The 17,232-nt window shown below is 42.7% G+C and overlaps 1 protein-coding gene across 4 annotated transcripts; it reads right to left on the bottom strand.

The window, feature by feature from the left end:
- Window positions 1-3,260: 3,260 nt before the first annotated feature.
- Znf286a (zinc finger protein 286A) lies at window positions 3,261-17,232 on the bottom strand. Of its 4 annotated transcripts, none has more exons than XM_060363518.1 (5): window positions 16,740-17,232; window positions 15,767-15,849; window positions 11,991-12,105; window positions 11,173-11,265; window positions 3,261-8,238 (listed from the first exon to the last, which is right to left on the bottom strand). In XM_060363518.1, the coding sequence occupies exons 1-5, from the start codon at window positions 16,774-16,776 to the stop codon at window positions 7,010-7,012; spliced, it is 1,557 nt and encodes a 518-aa protein (XP_060219501.1). In that variant the 5' UTR covers window positions 16,777-17,232; the 3' UTR covers window positions 3,261-7,009. The 4 variants fall into 4 exon arrangements, with proteins under 4 accessions (XP_060219501.1, XP_060219502.1, XP_060219503.1 ...); XM_060363519.1 differs by having other exon boundaries at window positions 3,262-8,238; window positions 15,767-16,083; XM_060363520.1 differs by having other exon boundaries at window positions 3,262-8,238; window positions 16,932-17,232.

Raw genomic sequence — 17,232 nt, 5'->3', positions numbered from 1 at the left:
TGCCTGGGGGGAGGACAAACAGCCTTTTCTAGCAAGATACAAGTTAAACATTTAAAGTACAAAAGCATACGTACTAAGAAAAGAATGAAACATTTGAAAAGATATATCCACAATATAGAAACTAAAAATAAAAATGAAAAACTAATCGATATTAAGGACAGGTGTTGTACATGCTTTTGATCACATCCCAATACTCAGGAGTCAGAGGCCGATGGATCTCTGGAAGTTTAAGGCCAGCCCAGTCAGAGCTGCATAGTAAGATACTGTCTCAAAAACAATTATGTGTGTGTGTGTGTGTGTGTGTGTGCGTGCACACACAAATGAAGTGGAAAAGATGCTGTTTTTAGTCAATACTTCCTCATTATTGAGGGAGAGCTCATGCCACATATTTCTTAGATTTGTTTGTCAGGAGACCGTAGAAAATTCTGTCACAAACTTCCAGTGACCCATACAGTACCTTCCTGCTCTGGCCAGAGAGAGATGAGATTCTCTCAGCTTGACTTCCCCACACCTCTGCTGTGGCTTCGTTCGCTCAGCGCGTGCTCTGTTGCTGGATCCAGATGCTAAGCCACATCCCACGGTCTGCTGCATTCTTGCCAGGGTTCTGAGCCATCTTCTGTTAAACGGGCAGTATCAGGAGTGGGACGATGATGAGCAGGGCCCATTTCTCAATTTCAGGCTCCCTTCCTCTTCTAGAGCTGTGCCCATAGGTTGCTGAATTGTTCTGTGCTGGTGGATTCAGGCGGGCTAAGGTCAGCTCCTGCCAAGCTCTACAGCCCCAGTCTTGCCCTGAAGTCAGGTTGCTTGCCCCTTCAGGCTCTGGAGAGGGAGGGGGTGTGAGCTTTGGAAGTCTCCGCTTCAGTTTCCCAGACCCTCCTGCGCCTGCCTGAGGTCTGTTCCCTCGCACACTCATTGCTTCTATGTGGTGCTCTTTAGAACGGTTCTCATCTGCACAGAAGTTATGGAAAACTTTCCAACAATCACTGCTACCGAGGGCTCCTCTCCAGTGTGAATTTATCGATGTTTGGGAAGTTCTGGTATCTGACTTAATCATTTATGACACACCAAGGTTTCTAGTATGAGTTTACCGAGATTGGTTAAGGTGGCCTTATCCACAGATAATCTATGCATAAGTGTTTTTTTTTTTTTGGTCACAGATTCCCAAAGAGAAAGAGCCGAGAAAACAATGACTTTTTTATTTTTTAAAATTTCATTGTATTTGTGGTTTCTCTCTACTGTGTATTTTAAAATGATTCAGGCATTCAGGTTGACTAGAAAGTTTCTCCTATTCATGGCTTTCACACTTTCTCTTTAGAATGATTTCTCTGATATTAAAAAATGGTGACCTTTCCTCACGTACATTACATTCTTAAGGTTCCTTTATTCTACCAATTCTCTCATGACGCGAGGCCCTCCTTACATTTTTGATGTATGTGTTTGTGCAGCGACGAGGGCTTTGGGCAAGCAAGCTACTCTACCACAGAGACATATACCCAGCGCCATCTTTGACCTACAATTTTTTTTCCTCAAGCAAGTTTTTGATTGAATAACCATCTTGGAACATTCTTTCACGTACATAATTTCATGTCATGCCCACAGACATGAGGTAGATGTGGAAAGATTTTTTTTTTTTATTTTTAGGGTTTGGCCTCCTGTTAGCATGGTATTGTTCTTTGAGAAATAGTTTATTTGAAATAAATGGAAAAATGAATAATGCACTGAGGTCTGATTTCTGACTGCAGTTTTCACCTGCCCAGCATGTTTTCATTTCTTGTCCTCACCATCTGTGCAAGTTGCGTAAGGACTGGACTCTACCCTCCATTGTTCCAGGATGTGACACGCCTTTTGGCCTGATCAGTGAGAGGCAGGAAATAGTTTTGTGACCAGTAAAGCTCAAGCAAGCTTAATTTCTTAGCTAGGGTTTCTATTGCTGTGGAGAGACACCATGACCACAGCAACTCTTATAAAGGAAAACATCCAATTGGAGCTGGCTTACAGTTCAGAGGTTTAGTCCATTTAGTCTGAGTGGGTGGTCCCAAATAGTATAAGAACGCAGGCTGAGCAAACCACAGGAAGCAAGCCAGTTATGAAGTGCTCCTCCACGGCCTCCACATCAGTTCCTGCCTCCAGGCTCCTTCCTTGAGTTCCTGCTCTGACGTCCCTTCATGATAGGCTACACTGGTACATGGAAGCTGAAATAAACCCTTTCCTGCCCATGTTGCTCTTGGTCATGATGTTTTCTCACAACAATAAAAGCCCTAAGACAGAAGATAAAAGGAGAAAACTCGGAACAGAGTTTCCACCCTGAGGTTTTCTGCTGTCGTTTTTAAGTGAAAATGTACATAAAGAAAACAGCAACTATTAAAGGCTTGCTAACCAAACTAGTTCCCTGCCAAATTTGTCCACTTGGTATTTCTATGCAACAGAACATTTTAGATTCTAAAGGGTGATCTTGACTTCCCCAAATTAGATGTAATTCAAAACAACACTAAATTGTGTGCGTGCGTGCATGTGTGTGTGTGTGTGTGTGTGTGTGTGTGTACGTACATGTATGGGCACATATCCACACGTGTTTTGGCCAGAGAGCAAGGCCCAGCATCTTCCCCAGTCATTCTCCACCTTATTTTTTTGAGCTAGGGTCACTCACTGAACATGGAGCTCACTGATTTGGGTAGACTGGCTGGCCAAGAAACTCCAGGATCCTGCCTCCATCTTCCCAGCATGGGGTTACAGGTGTGTGTTGACACATTTGACATTTTATGTTTGTGAGTTCTGGAGACTGACTTCATGCTTGTGTGGTGTTCTACAGACTGAGCTGACGATTGCCTTGACCTCTGTATAATTTTTACCATACAATGTCTACTTCTGCTAAAGTTTCCAGACACACCTCTTCTTTCCTTGTTGCCCATGCTAAGTGAGGGGTAATGCAGCTGGCCCAAGGAATCAAGTGCTATTCGGTAGAAACTTCTTTCCTTTACACCATTATCTTCTCACAGATATAGTCTGCTCAGGGGCATCCCAATCTGATTCCTTCGGAAGTTGTGAAGTCCAAATAAACAATTATCAATGCAACTTGTTTCTTGAATGACAGAAATGTTTATGCTAGGTCTTTCTTTGCATTTATTTAAAAAAAAATTCTTATGTTTGTTCATTTGCAAGACAGGGTTTCTCTATGCAGCCCTGGCTGTCCTGGAACTCACTCTGTAGACCAGGCTGGCAGATCTGCCTGCTTCTGCCTCCTGAGTGCTGGGATTAAATGTGTGCTCCACCACAGCTAAGCTCTTTCTTTACATTTAAAAATATACTCATCTTATAATTTAAAAGCACTGTACACAAGCTTCTGAAAATACATATATAAACAACATCTTTATTGATAGGCCATTAGAACAGTCAAATTTACTTTCTAGGTATCAGGACATTCAAAATGAAGTAATTAAAATTTCCAAGATTCATAGTGGAATACAAACATGTAGTTATGTTGAACACAAGACATAAAAGAGTCAAACACTGAAATACAAAGGGTCGGAGTTCCCAGAGAGACAAACTTAAAGCCAACCTCTCGGAGCGACTTAAGCTGCAAACTCTACTCTCTGGAACCATACAATGGATCCTGCTTAATGCTATGTAGAAGGAAACCGGCAATTTCTGCAGCGTCTCAAGGAGAGTGAGAATGGCAGCAAAGGAGGCAACCCTAGAGATCCTGAGGCCTCACTATAACGGACCAGAGAACAGCACTGCCTCAGCTGAGTCTATAAGCCGAGGGTGATCAGAATGACTTAAGACATTTACTCTGACTGATGCATGGCTCCGTCATGAAAAATGTGTTTTTAAAAATACACAATAAATACTGGTTTTGTAGAGAAAGAATGAACGTTCTTGAAAGTACATATGAGCAAGTAAGTGGACGAGGATAGTTGGGTTGTCTATAGAGTTAATGTGTGCCAGGTCTTACTATTTATGTAATGCAGTGTTTTGAGAACACATATTTGCTAAATGGGAATGCGAGAAATCAGACTCATCTTTCAACAGCTCACATTGGTCTTATTTCATCAGTCAGGTTTTGGCCTCCAATTGAATTGTTTCACCTAACCTTTGAGGATACTAAGAAGGTCCTAATAACTGCAAACATCCTCTCAGAGATATATAGTAACATCATAAGGCTAGAACACTTCAATGTGTCATGTCTCCTCTCTGATTTTCCCACTCTCCTGCTCTCAATATCCTGTAACCTTAAAATCAACTAGATTGAGAGGACACTGAGATTCTGGGCATTTGCAGATGGAGTCCACTCTGCTTATCATTCTGGCCTAAGAGGGAATGCAGAACGGTTTCACTCCCCAGTGAAGGGCAAGTCCACCATCATCACAATTTTTCTACTCAACCTGACTTCTTACTGGTTTTATCTGCATTCCTGACTCCTTGACAGGGATCTAGCACAGGGCCAAATAGCAAGTATTACAAGATTTAGGAGATGATCTTCTATGAATCAAATATGTCCTTCCAAAATTCAAGTGCTGAAACTTTATCACCAGAGTGATGGTAGTAAGTGGGACTTTTGGGAGGTGATTAGATCATGCCAGATCCTCCTGAAGGGGATCAGCATGTGTAGAAGCATCCGAGGACACTCTTGATTCCTCCCTCAGCCTGTGAGGATGAGGTACCTCCTGTGAACAAGGAAGCAGCCACCCCTCAGACCCAAACTTTCTGGTATCTTGATCTCCAGTACAAAGTTTCAAGCCTGAGTTTGAATTTTCTCTAGGATCATGAAGTACAGATCTGTTGCCTACAAGGTATTCGTGTTTATGATGTTGGTTACAGCAGACACAGCTGCTCAATTCTGACGGTGCACGCAAAAGCAGCCAGCCATGTCAACACTGAATGTAGCTGAGTTCCAATATAATTTGTAGAAATAGATGGTGGCCAGACTTTGCCAAATCCTTTTCTTAACGATGCTACATTGGTTAAAGTAACGGAGTATTGAGCGCCTTTCTTGGGCCAGACCTTCTCCTAGTCTGACTTCAACCCTGTACTGGCAAGTTCTGTCAACTTGACACAAGCTAGAGTCAGATGAAAGCAGAGAACCTTATTTGAGAAAATGCCTCCATAAGATCATTTTCTGAACTAGTAATTAACGTGTGTGTGTGTGTGTGCGCGTGTGTGTGTGTGTGTGCAGGGTCCTGTCCATTGTGGGTGGGGCCATCACTGGCAGGTGGTCCCGAGGTCTGTAAGAAAGCAAGCTGAGCAAGCCATGGCAAACAAGAGAGTCAGCAGCACCTCTCCATGGCCTCTGCATCAGCTCCAGACTCCAGGATCCTGCTGTTTGGGTTCCTGTCCTGACTTCCTTCAGTGATGGACTACAACGTGGCCATATAACAAACTCTTTCCTCCCTAATTTGCTTTTGGTCATGGTCTTTCACCACAGCAATAGAAACCCTAACTGAGACAGACCCTAAGCCTTTCCACCCAACTTAACCTCCTTAAGTGAGTTTCTGAGCATTCCAAAAATATCTTAATGAAAACTGAGTCCCCTTACCCTTATTTCCTGTGATTCCGTCACTTCTGAATTTATACTCCATTCACCCATCACACTGCTTTCCACTCGAACTGCTTCTTTACACTAGCTCCCCAGCTTGCTTTAGTCAGAAACTGCAAAGTCTACTGAAATGAACAGCAGAGGGCGGGTGTGGTGGTCTGCATGAAACTGGCCTCCGTAGGCTCCCAGGGACTGGCATTACTGGAAGTATGGGCTTGTTGAAGTAGGTGTGGCCTTGCTGGGAGAAAGGGTATCACTGGGGGCTGGGCTTTGAGATTCCAGAAGCTCAAGCCAGGCCTAAAGGCTGTTTCTTTCTGCTGCCTGTAGATGTAGATGTAGATGTAAAATCTCAGCTACCTCTCCAGCACCATATCTTCCTGCCATGCTTCCTATCATGATGAAATTGGACTAAACCTCTGGACTATAAGCCAGACACAATTAAATGTTTTCCTTTATAAGAGATGCCATGGTCAAGGTGTCTCCCCACAGTCTAATTGTGACAGAGGTCAAGGGCATAAACTGGAATGGTATAAGAAGAAACTAAAAACCCGAGATTACCTTTGCCTCGAATTTTATTATCATCTGACTTCTAATACAGAACAGAAAAATAAAAAAATGACATTGTGTTTTGTTTTACTAAATACTTACTTGAGCTTTTTTGTGTTCCCCATCCTCTCAATGGCTTTTGGTCACTTCCAACAGTTATACTAATAGATCACTATGATTTCGTGGCATGTTTACTTAAGAGATCAGGGATAGGGGGCTGGGGAGATGGCTCATCGGTTAAAAGCACTCACTGGCTGCTCCTCCAGAGGAACTGGGTGCAATTCCCAGCACCAACATGGCAGCTCACAACTGTAACTCCAGTTCCAGGGGATCTGACACCCTCACACAGATAAATATGCAAGCAAAACACCCTTGCATACAAAAGAAAAATAAATAAATAAATAAAAGAGAGCTCAGGGACAAGGACCACTTAATATATGGAAGATGATAATAAAATAATATGAGTAAACATGAAAGCCAGATAAGTGGGAGAAAGAAAGATGTTTGTCTTTAGGTAAGTCACCTCAGGGCTGTCCTGTGAGTTTTTCCTACAGGAAAGGATTCCATGGCACCTCACAGTTGTTTAAGCTTTCTTCTTGACTGAGACCCTAAATAAAACAGTTCATTGACTCCTATCAGCTTTTTGGATATACTCAAATTGCAATCCCCCTAGAGAGTTTTCTAAAAGTCACAGAGCATAGTTCACAGAATTTAGCAGAACAAACTCTCCTTGATGATATGATTATAAAAAAACAAGGGCTCAATGAATGCCAGAGGTGAGGAGAAAGGACCTTGGCTATACATTGGACTAGTGAGATCATATACATATACAGACGCCCCTACGGTCACACTGTGGACATTCTCTTTAAACATTCAAATATCAAACACAGTGATAAAGCCAACTTACACTTCCCAAAACCCAGTACATTTTCAGGCCTGCTCTTCAGTGTGAATTCTTTGATGTCGGGTGAGGGATGAGCTGCACTTGAAGCTCTTCCCGCATTCATTACATCGAAACGGTTTCTCTCCAGTATGAGTCCTCTGGTGTTGAATAAGAGCTGACGAATGAATGAAGGCCTTGCCACATTCACCACATTGATAGGGTTTCTTTCCGATGTGAATTCTTTGATGTTTAGCGAAATTTGAGCTCCGGCTAAATGTTTTCCCACATTCATGACATTCATAGGGCTTCTCCCCAGTGTGGATTCTCTGGTGCTGAACAAGGTGTGTGCTCTGACTGAAGGTCTTCCCACACTCGCTACACTCATAGGGCTTCTCTCCGGTGTGCACCCTCTGGTGCTTGGTAAGAGACGAGCAATGGCTGAAGGCTTTCCCACACTCCTGACATTGATAGGGCTTCTCTCCAGTATGGGTTCTTTGGTGTTTAATGAGTGCTGATGAATGAATGAAAGCCTTACCGCACTCGTTACATTCATAAGGCTTCACTCCGGCATGAATCAGCTGATGCTGTGCAAGATGTGTGCTCCGGTTAAAAGCCTTCCCGCACTCGCTGCACTCGTAAGGTCTCTCTCCAATGTGAATTCTCTGGTGTACTGCAAGAGATGAACTTTCTATGAAGGTTTTCTTGCATTCACCACACTCAAAGAGGATTCTAGTGTGAGTTCTCTGGTGTTTGGTTAAGTTGGCTCTGTGGCTGAAGGACTTCCCGCACTCCCCGCAGCTGTAAGGCTTCTCCCCGGTGTGCACTCTCCGGTGCCGGGTGAGCACGGACTGGTAACTGAAGAGTTCGCCGCACTCATCGCACTTATGAGGCTTCTTCTCTTTATAAGGTCTCTGCTTTTTCATCACGTTTGATTGCTGCTTCAGTCTTTTCCCAGGCATATGAAAGTGATGGGATCCTTTGGGAACTCTGTCGTCAGTCATAAGGAGTGGCTTCTGACTGAACTTTTTCCAAGAAATATTACACTCACTTTCTTTTTCCACAGGCGCGGAGTTCAAGTGAGTGAACTTTTGTCTCACGTGCTTCTCCTGATTTCCTCGATGAAGCTCTAACTGAAGCTCACGTTCAGGAGCTGTGTCTAAGCTGCCGTCAGAACCAGTATTTTGAGTCAGCTTGTGTGCTGTAACCTGGTAGGATTCTGATTTCCAACAGTCTTGCTCTGAAGTTGCATCTTTGCCCTCAGGTCTAGTTTCCACATCTGGAAAGACATTGTAAATGCAAATTTTCTTTGTTTTCTGTGCTTAACAAAAACACAGTTCTAAAACAGGTGAGAATTAATGAAGATGAAAGCATACCTTTGTGGAATTAGTAGATTTGATACTCTTATTAGATAGTTTGCAAAAAGTAGGAAACTGAAGGAAATAAATATGAAAACAAAATGACTCTATCCAGGAGAATCAGATGGGGAAAAGATGATCAGAAATATAACAGAAGATGGGAAAAAGATGGAAAAAAAAATGTGTCAGTGGAGAAGCAGGCAATGAGTCCATTAGATCTGGACAGGAAAAAACCACATTTTATAGAATATCTTCTGCTATAGTAAGTATCCAGGAAATGACATACAGAGATACGTATAGCTAAGCATATATATTTACTAATATGTAGTATAATATTATGCTATTATAAGTATTATTTAGCATGATAATTAATTAAAATAGTATTCTACTTAAACATAGACAAATGTGCCTAGAAAGAAATTCAGACATGTGTAAGGGTTATGAAAAGGCAGCATTACAAATCAGTGACAAAAGATTACTCAATAAATGAGGCTGGATCATAGGCTGTAAGCACGAAAAAGATCCCACTTCATATCATTTACAGAAAGAAACACCTGTGCAACAAAACTTGCTTATATTATAACAGATTCAGATTATCTTCCTGACACTGGTAGGACAAAACAATCCACAAAAAGTAAACTTAAATTAGTAAGGGCTGGGGCTGGGGGATGGCTCAGTGGTTGAGGGTATTTGCTGCTATGGTAGAGGGCCCAGGTTCAGTTCCCAGCACCCACAGGGTGGCTCAGTAATACAGGGCTTGGCCCTCTCACCAGGCCCACACTCACACACGGAGAGTAAAAATGAATGTTCTTTAAAGACTTATTTTAATTGTGTGTTTGTGTGGGCATGTGTTTGTGTGAGCCAGATGCTCATAGTGGCCAGAGGCATTGGATCCCCTGAAGCCAGAGCCACAGGCAGTCATCAGCTGCCTGACGTGGGTGCTGGGAATCAAACTCAGGTCTTCAACAAGAACAGTTAACTTTGGAACTGTCTCTCCAGCCCTTAAAAGAATGAGTAAGAGAGAGGGATGTAACTCAAGGGTAGAGTGCTTATCTAGCCTGTACAAGGCTTTGGGTGCCGATCCCAGGACTGAAAAACAGAAATCAGCAAATCTGACCATAAAATTTTAAAATTTAATATACTAAATTTGGGGAGGATTAAATATGCCCCAAACTGGAAGAATCAATTCCTCCTTATTTTGCCACACCACCACTCTCATATATTAGAATCTAAAATATGCAAATAGCTACAACAAATCAAAAATACTTGAGTAGACAATAGTCACAAATGCTCACACATTTCACATTAGCACTCAGAGAAATGCAATTGGAAACGCGAAGCAGAAACAAGATGGACAGAGCCACTAGGTCAGCTGGCGGCCAAGATGGGGAAGGCCCTTAACAAATCTGGTACCACTGGTGTGTGACACTTTTTTTTGTGTGTGTGTGCGGGGAGGGTTTCAAGACAGGATTTCTTTGTGTATTCCTGGCTATCCTGGACTCACTCTGTAGACCAGGCTGGCCTTGAACTCACAGAGCTCCACCTGCCTCTGCCTCCCAAGTGCTGGGATTGAAGGTATGCGGCAAAGTATGTGACATTTTAAGACCCATATAACTTCTCCAGCCAGCTTTAAGGTCAGTTCTCAAAAGGAACATGAGTAATAAAAGACAGTCATGCAACTTTGCTAATGGCCAAAAAGTAAAAACAAACCATCCAGTTTATCCACACATGGCACTTACTCCACATTCCATACTGTCTAAAAGAAAAATGTACAATTTGCTACATAGTAATACAGATTGATAACAAAATCAAACAGTGGAGCTTAAAACAGATTACAGAAGCGAACTGTAACAATAAGGTACACAGTTTCATGTACATAGGCCTGTGCATACATATACCTGTTCACGCAAATACATGATTCACACCAACACTAAGACAAACTGGCTACTTCTACGGAGGGAAAGAACGAGAGGACTTTATCTGAATCTCTAAAATTTTTATTTCTTAAGAAGTAAAAGATATCACACACTCAGAGGAATGGCTAAAATACAAACAGATGATATTAAGTGTTGATAAGCATGTGGAAAAACTGTAAGCTGCAACTTCTCCCAATGGAAGTGTAATTGGAAATTCTTTGTAAACACCTTTGGCAATATCTACATTTTAAACACATACACACACACACACACACCACATATATGTGTTCATCAAAAGACATGTGAAAGAATGTACACAGGAGCAGTGTTAGAACAACCTGAAGCTCCCACTTTCCCAGTGCCCGTCTGTGGGAGGATGGGTAAACTGGGATATGAAATGACGAGAGGCCACGCAGCACTGATGATGAACTAATTTCAGCAGCCCGCTACGGTATGAATGCGTCTCGCTGGGAGAACTCCAAGCAGGAAGCCAGTCTCAAAGACTATACAGCAAGTCCACTTAAATAAGGCTGTTACCCTATGGAACTACGCTCTTACCCGTCAAGACAAGGTTACTCATGGGAGAGAGGCGACCGACCACCGCACTGAGTGCTTCTCAGGAGACCAGTGCTCTCTTCATCTAGTTACCTGAACATGCTCACCTTGTTAAATATTCATAGAAACATTATAAGGCTTTCATGTTTTTTACTGCTGGAAAAAAAAAAAAAGGAAAGAAAGGAGCAGAGAGTGAAATAAAATATCTAATTTTGATCACTGTTGTATTATTTTATTTTGACATATATTTAAAAGCTTCAACATTTAAAATATTTTGAAAGTCAAAGGCACACAGGCATTTCTAAAAATTCTCTCTAAAGATCTGAGAAGTGTTCCTTGTTTACTCTTCTGGGTATGTCTGAAGCCCCCATCAATCCCACCTACCTGAGGAAGTGCGTTTGGGAGATTTTTTCGAAAGCTTCAGTAGTTCCTTTGCATCACCCACATCATAGACATCAGGTTTGGAAATGGGAAGCCCTGTTCATTAAAAAGAAGAGGAAATGAAGAAGTAAAATAAATGTATTTATGGTGGGTACAAAGATCTCTACTGGAGTTTAGGTCCATGTCCTTCATCTACAAAGAAGAAAAGATGTGGCAAGGCCATCGGGGGAAGGAGGAAGGCGAATGTGCATGCACGCACTCTCTCGTGCACACACTTGAACAGAAGGATGCACACAGGATCCAGTATGGGCCACAAGCACTCCCTCTCTCTGCCCTGGCCATATCTCTGATGGATATAATGTCTCTTAGTTGAATTTCCAAAATGAAAGCATCTCCTTTCTTTGCTCGGCTCTCTAACTGGAAGACTAATGTAAGCGCATTAATTAATTAATGTAAGACTAATGCCATCTCGGCATTCCCAAGTTACTAGTTAAGATGGGCGAAGACAGGCCAACAGACTGTAAACAAACACTAAAGTCCAATGACTCCTCTGCCTCCCTAATCTCCCCCCTTGATGCTAGCGTATGTCAGGTTGTCATTTTGGGGATACAGCTCGGTGGCACTGTGCATGCTCAGGCTACACAGGACTCAGATTCAGTCCTCAGCACCCAGCAAAACGAAACCCTCCTTCCTCTGTGCCGAAAAGAACTAGTTCATGGCTCCTGAATGAGAATGGAAGGCTTGCTCCTGCACCTCATTCTCAGTGGTGTAGCGACAGCCCCATGCGTGGATTTCAGATCACAGGGAGAAGCTGTTCTTACAGAGTGAGACCAGGCTCCTGTAGTTCTCCAGCATCACAACCCTGTGCGCGGGATCCAGCTTCCCCCATTCCTCCGCTGTGAAGTCCATGGCCACATCTTTGAATGTCACGGTCTCCTAAGACACAAACACACCTTTTCATCACCTTCCGGTTGCTACCTGTGGTACCTATCCTTGGTGGTCTACTGGACTACATTTAAAATTAACTATAAACCATCTGGGGACGCCCGTGAGGGATTTTTCTTTTTAATTGGATCTTTTGAGGTAGGAAGCCCCACCTTAAATCCTTATCTTGTCAGGTTTGTAGACATACCCTAAATTGGAAATAAAAGACACATGAAATAGAATCTTTTGCTTTTTGCCTACTTGTCCTCATTCTCACTGGCAGGCTATACATCCCGCTGCCGAGGCATTCTTTCACCGGTATCAGAGCCTGTTTCTTTGGGATCCTGACACATACTGAAGATGAGCTGTTCAGACCACTACTCCAGCCTCATGGACTGAACAACTACCAGCTGGATTCTGAGGCTTTCTGTTCAACTAACTGGATCACAGTCTCTAAGCCACGCTAATAAATCTCCTTCATGCATATTCCTTCTATCAGTTCTGTTCTTCCAGAGAACCCTGATTAATAGAACATCCCTTCCTTTCGTTCTCTTCCTAAGGAAGTAAAGCATGAGGCCAAGATACTCCCAACAAGGGAAGTGGTGGGTTTGCTAATAGTGTCTGATCTCAAATGGTCTATGTGTTTTCACTGAGTACCAGGCACACTTTAAGACTCAACATGAAATAAGACCTAGTTTGTACCACTGGGAAATTATCATTTTTCTGTAAAAAAAATTAAGATATAGGTGGTGAGAAAAAGAAGAATGTCTGCATACTTCTATAAGCTTTTAATGAACAAAAAAATCATGACTCAGTCTTCAGAAGAAGAAGGACACAGAGGTTGCAAACAGAGAGGTCACAGAATGAAAAATCTGACAGTGAACAGCAAATCCAGCGAAATGTGGAATTAATTCAAGGTAAAGGGCAATTAAATTAGAAAATGTGAAAAACTGATCAAGTTTACAGATGTAACTCAAAGGTGCACATGAAGAAAATGCCATTAGGTTATGTCTTTATTAAAAAAGAACAAAAAAATAAATAAAAGGAGATGGCTACATACTGATACAGACCATGCCCCCTTTAAGTAAAGTCATAGGGAATGGGCATAATATTTCAAGTTTATTGAAACAAACATGTAAGAAATACTTAATTGAACAAAAATCACCTTCTACTTAAACATTTATGAAGTTTTTGCAAAAACCAACAAAGTCAATTTTAGTGAATTCCCAAGTAGAAATAGGCTAAAGTTATGGCTGGTGAGAACTGCAAAACTATATTAGAAAATAAAAATAAAGAGGCAAAATGCAAAGCCTGATACTAAATACGCTAAAAGCGTTGGAGATGCACAGCAATCTTAAAATTTCTTAGATTTTTTTAAACTTTTACTGTATTTTAGAAATACATAAATATAAGAGAAGACCATACAAATCATATCAAAGAATAAGAACAAACTCATAAAGAATTACAGGACAAAAGCAGAAATGTTACATCCAGAAAAATAAGGCAGCTGGGAAAGGCCAAAGGTCACTGTATTGTGCCAACATTAATGTCCCGATTCCAGAAATGAGATTGATGTGAAGCAAAAATGTTAACTTCTGGAGGTTGGGTGAAATGGAGAGAAGACATCTCCATGTTTTTGGTTTTTTTTTTTTTTTTTTTTGGTAACATTTCCCATGTCTGAGTTTTTCTCAAAGTTTCCAAAAACAATTTGAGAATTTAGAAATAAAAGTATCATCTTTGAAAATGAAATAACAGGCACTGTACTCTCCTACCCCCCAAGCAGCCAATATATATATGGCCTGGAACCCAGAATCTAGATACACAGAGCTCAGTGCACACACCACAGTGTAAGCTAACTGCTCATCAATCAAGAAAACCCACCAACAAAACACAACAGCAAAAATGAAAATGGTTGTATGCAAAGCAGGAAAAACTCAATAGGAAAGAGATAGCACAGGGAATAGAATTATGTGACAAGAGACGTTTTAACTGCATACTAACTGTGAAGAAGCACTGTTTCTTAAAAAAATATTTTAAAGAGTTCTGTCCTATTTACAGAATAGGTTAGCCCAAACACCCCACGGTTGAAGATAGGGAGAGAAATCGAAGGAAATGCAGTGTACCACATATCTGGATTCAGTATTATAAACTCAACAAAACACAGAAAAATATTCCAGACAGTGATCCTCTGTAGAAAGAGATAAGGGGCATATTTGGGGAGGAAGTTTTCATACCTATATATTTTTTAATATTCTGTGCTGCTTATTAAATCAGTAAGAATGAAAATTAATATTTTTCTAAACCTAGTAAGAAAAAAAAAGATGAAGAAACCCAATCAACTCAGACAGATTGTATACAAAAGTTCTAGTATTATTGTTAAATAAAATCTAATAAAACTGAAAAGGACAGACTTAAAAAATATCCATAAAAGATCCATCCACCATGATGACACAAGAGTCTTCAATCTAGGATCTATCTATTGCCATGCGTCGACTATTAGCTCTCCTTTTGTGCTTCTGTCTGGGTCACTCAAGCCTGTGGAGATCACACAGAACTGATTCTGTCTTGGGGTCACAGGTGGAATGTGTTTACGTATGTGTGCGCAGCTACACTTCACAAACAATTACTTTTGGCCGACACCAATAGCAGTGTAGAAAAAAGCCTTTTCTGCGCTGCTGGAATCAATCCCAGCCCTAGGAGAACATTGAACCTTCAACCTTGAAGATGCAAACCTCCATTTGCTTGATGATGGCGCTAAAGGAGAAGCCCGCTTGAGAGCAAAACTCAGCTGTGGAAAAAGGTGAACAAAATGGACAAGTCTGGTTCTTCACGTTACTGCCTAAGTCCTTTATCTAACCTAGCCAAACCTGCATCTTCAGGTAGGGCGGTCAGTGAAGACATCTATTTGCACAATCCAGCTTAAGATGGGTATCTTCAGATACCATGTGAGCCTCTTGGGTTAATAAAGCCCACAAGGCGCGAAGGGCAGTTGAGAAAACTGCTATTTTTCCCAACACTGCATGTAGAAGAGGCTGACTGAAGCTCTTTGGGCTGCAGAACGCAGCATGAACACATAATTTTGTGCAGCCACCATCCAATCCATAGCCAATAATTCTCCCTCAACACACCTGCTCTTTGTGGGAGGAGCAAGAAGTAATAATAGCAAACTGTAGACCTAATACTTCAAAGTGAGAGGAAACTGTAGACCCAACACCTCAAATTCATCCCTAGGAAGGACTGGTTCCTAGCCCTGAGTTTTAAAGCCTTCATAGGCTTTCCTTCTCCAGTATCAGTTTTAACTGCATATGTGTTATCATTCTAATCACTTCCATATTTAAGGTGTTTTCTTAAGTTCCTACTTACAGTCAAGTGTGCTGACTCTTTTAGAGAAATTCTAGTTTTAAGAAGGACGCGCTATCTTACCCTTAAAATAGCTTCCTATAGTACCAAATACATAAATTAGCATAGTAGGGGAAAGAAGAAAAATGTGGCTTGCCTGCCTTTAGAGAGACAATAAACACTAGGTGGGGAACAGAGGTACTATGGGTAAGTAGAAAATATTTCCTTCTGAGTCTATCAGTGTTTTAGAATTAGAACTCAGGTCTGTAGATGGGCACTGTGGACAAAGAAACCCCACATCAAAAGGGGATCTTATTTACCCAAGGAGACTCACCTGGGATCTGGCTGCAAGTCTCAGAGGCCCGGCCTCTCCTTCTGCACTCTTCTCTTGGGAAAGGAGGGACTCCTGAGACGGAGCTAAGGACAAGAACGCAGTATGACAGGACCTAGACCCATGCTGCTACTCAGATTATAATCCAAACCCGACCATCGCACCAAACGCGCTCCCTGTTAACAAAGGCTGCAGGGAGTCCAAAGCAAGCCGTGGCTTTCCGGGACTGTGAAAGATGCCCACACTGTTTAAAAAGCAGCCCCGGGCTTAGATTCAGTTGCTTGACTTGTACTGCATCCCAGGAAAGAGAACTCGACGCTCTACAAACCAGAACAAATGAATTCCCATCATGATCTACCTAAAGCAGGCTCAACGGTTTAAAACAACAAATCAAAACAACTTCCTCTCAAAGCTTACTCAAGATGTAGATTGCTAGATCTCACCTCGAAATTATGACTAGTTGAGTTTGAGGTGACATCTAGAAATCTGACCAGCACTCATGGAGGCAGTTCGGGTATAGCAGGTCACAGACCAAAGTTCAAGATAACGCTGGTCTTGTGCTATGAAGCGAGCCCTAACTTCCGTGCCCGTTAACACAGGTTGTGGGCGACCCGAATTGACACAGCACGCTAACTGTGGAGAAATCGGGATGACGCGTGGACAAAGCCGAACTCTTGTGTCCACGGTGGAAACCAGTGTGGGACAATAATCTGGAAGAAGTTGTGACTAAACTGTGACAATGTCCTCCCTGGGGGGGGGGGGGGTCCACTGTGTATCACACTTAAGTGGAATGGGGACTGACCCCCACTGGAGGCCCCGCAACTTCTCGGAGCCTGCCTCTCCTCAAGACAGCGTTGGCAAGCCGCGGTCTTTCCCCCAAGAATCACGCAACCCAAGGCCACGGTGGGTGGGTCTTCCCCTCAAAGGGAAGAACTCCACTCTTCCACGATGTACACCAACCCGTGAGCAAGTCTACCTCTTCTCTGGGGCGCTTCGGCCAAGTCCGTCTCCATGATCACCACCTCTTGCAAGTCCCCAAGCTCCCGCTCCTCTCTGCTTCTAGCAGTCAGACGTCCAAGGAGCCTCGAAGGGCTTCTCTCCTCTTGGGCTCTGCGTTGCTCAGATCACGCGGGCCCCGGAGACCAGGGAAAGCATCCTGAATCCTCACCTGCCTATATCCCTTGCGCCTGGAGCTGTCCCTAGGGGACCAAGCCTCTGAGAGATGGCACAGGGCGCAGACAACCGCTACTCGCGCTCCGATGTCGTCTGCACCTGAGTCCCGCGCGGAGCGATTCGGGCCGGCGCGTGACGCTGAGAGGGGAGGAAGCTCAAGAACGACGAACTCCAGTCCCGCTTGCCGCGGAACGACCACTGGACCACCGCCGAGGTAGACGGACGCCTGTGGCATCCCACCGAGCAACTCGCCTCTCATCCCTGGCCTGACAAAGGCTACGAACTTCTAGGGTTAG

Source organism: Meriones unguiculatus, chromosome 11 (assembly GCF_030254825.1).
Source record: "Meriones unguiculatus strain TT.TT164.6M chromosome 11, Bangor_MerUng_6.1, whole genome shotgun sequence".
In the NCBI taxonomy this organism is placed as follows: Eukaryota; Metazoa; Chordata; class Mammalia; order Rodentia; family Muridae; genus Meriones; species Meriones unguiculatus.
Note: the sequence above shows the minus strand (reverse complement) of the source record. Positions and strands in the feature narration are given on the sequence as shown.